Raw genomic sequence first — 5,438 nt, 5'->3', positions numbered from 1 at the left:
TGTAGACCAGGCTGGTCTCGAACTCACAGAGATCCGCCTGCCTCTGCCTCCCGAGTGCTGGGATTAAAGGCGTGCGCCACCACCGCCCGGCCGTTGATTTTTTTTTCAAGACAGGCTTTCTCTGTGTATATCAGGCTGTCCTCCTGCCTCTAAAGGCATGCACCACCACTACCCAGCTACTTCAATGTTTTTAAAATATGCAGAACTGACAAAACTTGGGCAGGTAAAATGAGGTAAAGTACTTGCACCAGTCTGACAACATGAGTTCAAGCCCCTAGAGCCACATGATGGAAGAGAACTGACTCCCAAAAGTTTATCTTCTGGCTTCCTCCACACAGGCCAAGTGGCACATGAATAACATCTCCACCTTCCGACACATAAAAACAAACTTAAATTTTAATGTATAGAACTTGGGAAAGTGGGAATTTTCTGGAAATTCAATTTTCATGAGATACTAATAAGGCTAATTATCAGCTCAGCATATAAAACTCCATAAGACATCTACACGCACTATGATATCCAGACCTTCTGTCTCAGAATAAAACCCAGGCAAATGCTCTACCAACTTAGTTCTATGCCCAGCCTCACATTTCCTTTGTTTGCTATTTGTGTTATTGATATAGCCCAGGCTAGCCTAGAATTTGCAATAATCTTCTTGCCTCAGCCTCCCAAGTACTGTGAATGCAGGTGTGTCACAACTGGCACCCCAGATATTATTGATACTATTTAAATAAAAGGAATTTTTAAGGATTAGGGATATAACTCAATGGTAGAGCACTTGCCTAACATATACAAGGTCCTATATTTAAACAGTATAACAAAAACAAAACAAAAACCCAACCAACACTGGGTATGGAGGTGCACACCTTTAATTCTAGCACTTAGGAGGCAGAACTCTTGAATTCTACTTAATAAGTTCCAGTCCAGCCGGAACTACATAGTAAGAATATGTCTCAAATATGAAAAAAAATATTAAATTAATTAATTAGTTAAATTAATCATCTAAGAACTAGTTTTTAACTCGGGTCTGAAGAGATGGTTCAGTGATTAAGAGCACTGGCCTTTCTTCCAGAGAATCAGGGTCTGATTCCCAGCACCTTCACGGTGGTTCACAACCATCTACATATCTGATCTGATGCCCTCTTCTGACCTACGAAAGTACTAGCCACACATGTCCTACAAAGTCATAAACTCAAGCAAAATACCCAAACACATAAAAATAAACAAATAATAAATAAGTAGGTATATCATACCCAATGGTTTATCAGTAATAAAAATAAGTTCAAATGAATTCTATATCATTGGGGTTTCCTTTAATTAGACATGAACTAAAATAAGATCATCCAGTTTAAAAAATAAACAGGGGGGGGGGGTGGAGATGGGGTAGGGCAGGGCACTGGAATCCCACAGCATGTGTGAAAGTCAGAAGACAACTTTTACAAGGCAGTTCTTTCCTCCCACTGTGGGATCCAGGGCTCAAACTCGGGTCATCGGGCTGGTGAGGAAAGTGATTTTACCTACTAAGTCATCTTGCTGGCCCAAGATCACCAACTTTCAAGATTTTCTGAAAAATACTTTAGATACATGTGACTTGGTGACTTTTCCAGACCTACCCTTACACTGGCAAATACCCTCAACCAAACAGATGTTTGGTTTTTTTCCTGTTGCTCTATAAAATACCCTACCATTCTGTGGTTTTCTGCTCACAGTACGGTGGGTGCATCACAGTGCACCGTACACCACAGTCAGGGCTGCAGAGCCTAAGCAGCTGCGCACAGACATCCAGTCAGAAATAAGGTGATGATGCAGCTGCTACTCAGCTCTTTCCTCCACTATGGGGGAGGCCTTCTTGGCTCAATGAACATAATCAAGACAGAGGTCTGGCTCCCAAGTGATCCTGTCAAAATGACAAGTAATGCTAACCTCACATTCTCATTAAATTAAGACTGTCGAAAAAAAATCACTTTTTCCAATAGGTCAAACCAAATGTCTGATACCAGCCAAACAGGCCACTTAGTATGGGCAAAGCAGCTGTGCTGTGCTATGCTTTAGTCCAGAGCCAAGCATAGCTCCCAAATAACTAAACAATTCAAGACAATTAGGGTTACTTACCCCGCACAAGCTGGGTGCACTTTACCACATGTGTATGTGGGTGATCAATTGTTAGTTCAAACCCTTTAAAAGAACATACACATACATTTTATAGCTCTTTTGTCTGAATCATTAACAGCTTGTTCATTTTTCTCTTCCAAAAGTACTGTGCAAGAACTAAATCGCAAAAAAACATAAATAAATAAATAGAACTAAATCACACAGAGCATTCGCTTTTCTCCAAGATTCAGACCACTCAAGAAACAAAACCTCTAAACTCAAAATCTTTTTTAGGTGGCTGGAGAAACGCCTCAGTGGTTTAGAGCACTTGTCGCTCTTGCAGAAGGCTGGATTTGGTTCCAAACACCTAGATAACAAGCCTAGGGTTGGTTCATGAATGCTAAGCATTCTACCAACTGAGGATATCCTCAGTACCTTAGAGCTCAGCAGCAAAAATAGTGTCGTAGGACCTCATTCTGTGGCTGAGGCCGGCTGCAACTCTCTTGGCAACCCTGCTTCTGCCTCTGCCACCTGAGAGCTGGATTAGAAAATTAAAACTCAATCCTCTCCCCTCATTGTGCCTTTTCATCAGCTCCATTACACAGAATGTGTACTGCTTGTTTTGTCTTATTTCTTTTGTTGTTGTTGTTTTGTTTTATCCCATTTCAAAAGTTCATTACCAAAATTACAAAACAGGGTCAATACATTGAATGAATGAATGAATAAATAAATAAATAAATAAATGTAACAGCCAGACGGTGGTGGTACACGCCTTTAATCCCAGCACTCAGGAGGCAGAGGCAGGCGGATCTCTGTGAGTTCGACACCAGCCTGATCTACAGAGCTAGTTCCAGGACAGCTAGGGCTGTTACACAGAGAAACTCTGTCTCGGAAAAAAAAAAAAGTAACTTAAGTAAGTTTTCTTTGAGAACATAAATACAAATTTCAGTCATGCATAAGCGGCACACTCAGAAGGCTGATGGTGTTTGCAAGTTTGAGGCTAATTTGATCTACATACATAGTAAGTTCACAGCCCAGCCTGGGCTACATGCTAAAACATTGTCTCAGATACTTAAAACATAAAAGACATAATGTAAATTATTCTAATAGAAAAATTGATAACTGTGAATTAAGACTGAACTTATTTCTATGTAATAACGGTATCGCTAGCCAGTAATGCTGGCACACACTTTTAATCACAGCACCAAGAAGACAGAAGCAGGCAGATCTCTGAGTTCGAGGTCAGCCTGCTCTACAGAGTGAGTTCTTTCTTTGTCTGTTTGTTTGTTTTGGTTTTTCAAGACAGGGTTTCTCTGTAGCATTGCAGCCTATCCTTGTAGACCAGGCTGGCCTCAAACTCACCCGAGAGATCTCCCCATGTAGAGAGCAGCGTGGAGCCACATCTGATAATCAGCTCCTAATTATGGCTAAGACCTGACTTATGCTGTGATCACCCAATGATTGTCAGCTGCTTGCATATGCATGGACCTATGGGCAGTGCCCACCTGGCAATCTGGGGTTGGCGGCCCGTGCCTTTTTAAGGACAGAGGAGAGAGGGGAAGAGAGAGAGAGATACAATTGTTTAAAAAAAAGGTCCTGAATAAACTGTCAGCAAGAAGAGCTCCGGGTGTCACATCTTCCTTGCGGGACGAGGTAAACTCGACATCCCCACCTCTGTGTTCCAAGTGCTGGGAATTAAAGGCGCGAGCCACCACCGTCCAGATTAAGGAGTGAGTTCTAGGACAGCCAGGGCTACACAGAGAAACCCTGCACTAAAAAGTCTTAAAATTCAGGTCTATTTAAAGGAAAAAACAATTGGCCAGGCTTCGTGGCAACATTGTGGCAAAAGCCTTTATCCCAGCATGCTCAGGGGGCAGAGAGGCAGGTGGAGCTGAGTCTTTTAAAAAACTGTCAAACTATTAAAAAGATAAACTATAAATCTTACAATGAGAAAAATTATATACAAAATCCTGGCTAATAGGCAGAGGCAGGCAAATCTCTGAGTTCGAGGCCAGCCTGATCTACAGGAATTAGTTCCAGGACAGGCTCCAAAGCTACAGAGAAACCTGTGGTGGTGGTGGGGTTGGGAATGGGATGGATGGGATCCTGGCTAATGGCTGTTTCAAGGACCACCCTACACCTACACTGTGGAAACAAACCAGGCCAAACTATACACTCCACAGCCACTATTATCCAGTAACAGACAATTCCCAAACCCTTCAAAAGGTTTTCTCCCAGTTTTACAAATTTTAACATAAAATCATATTCCACACATAATTTTTCAATGATTTTAAGGAAAATAAACTTACCGAGGGTCTGCAAAATTATGCTCTCTAAAATCACCAGATCTTGAACTTGTTGTAGGTATGCCTATGGGAAAGAATACAGAAATTACATCCCACGAAAGGGTAAACAATTTTAAAAAGCAGAATAATAAAAGATATGGATGGAGGCCACTGAAAGATGGCTGAAGAGTCAGTTAGGTTCACGTCTCAGCACCCACATGGCAGGTCACAGCCATCTGCAACTCAAGTTTCAGGAAATCCGACGCGCTCCTCTGGCCTTCATAGGTACTACACACATGGGGTCCACGTAACATGTGGGCAAACACTCAAACTCAGAAATTCTTAAATCTTGAGAGGGGTGGCATGGGAGAACAAGCTGAGTTGAAACTGGAATAGAACCTCCATCCACAGGAAGAAAGAGACAGCACATCAATATCTTACTTTCTTTGCTGTTTTTTCAAGACAAGGTTTCTCTGTAGCTTTGGAGTCTGTCCTGGAACTAATTCTTGTAGACCAGGCTGGCCTTGAACTGAGAGATCTGCCCACCTGAGTCCCAAGTGCTGGATTAAAGGCCTGTGCTACCACTGCCTGGCAATCCAGCACATCAAAAGACAGCACTTTACTACTTTCTAAGCTACCAAAAAGCCCAATTTTATTTATTTTCAGATTGATATTTTAAATCTCAAAAATCAGATAATTTAGCGATGAGAAATAACACACCTTTTTAAAACTCATCACATTCTATTTGCAGACCCTTTAACAGCACTAAGTATCGAACTGATTGTACTAATTGTCATGAGCTTAGGTTTAACAAGAGACATTGTAGTTAACTTCACACTAAAAACTTTGTACTAGTAAAGCAAGTAAGGATATAAACTATGCTAGCTAGCCCTCTTTTCCATATAATAGAGAAAACATCTTCCTATTACCACCTCATATAAAACACTCAGTTAAGAAATTATGTGAGAAGCTGGGCGGTGGTGGCGCACACCTTTAATCCCAGCACTCGGGAGGCAGAGGCAGGCGGATCTCTGTGAGTTCGAGGCCAGCCTGGTCTACAAG

General features: G+C 41.7%; 1 protein-coding gene across 1 annotated transcript in view; it reads right to left on the bottom strand.

The window, feature by feature from the left end:
* Ccnt1 (cyclin T1) overlaps positions 1-5,438 on the bottom strand; it is a 20,248-nt gene that overhangs the window by 6,407 nt on the left and 8,403 nt on the right. The window contains exons 4-5 of the mRNA XM_005353965.3: positions 4,401-4,461; positions 2,113-2,175 (exon numbers count right to left, since the gene is read on the bottom strand). Of these exons, the coding sequence (XP_005354022.1) occupies positions 2,113-2,175; positions 4,401-4,461 (124 nt within the window). The remainder of the gene's footprint in view (positions 1-2,112; positions 2,176-4,400; positions 4,462-5,438) is intronic.

Source organism: Microtus ochrogaster, chromosome 15 (assembly GCF_000317375.1).
Source record: "Microtus ochrogaster isolate Prairie Vole_2 chromosome 15, MicOch1.0, whole genome shotgun sequence".
Taxonomy (NCBI): domain Eukaryota; kingdom Metazoa; phylum Chordata; class Mammalia; order Rodentia; family Cricetidae; genus Microtus; species Microtus ochrogaster.
This window is presented reverse-complemented; position numbering and strand designations above follow the sequence as displayed.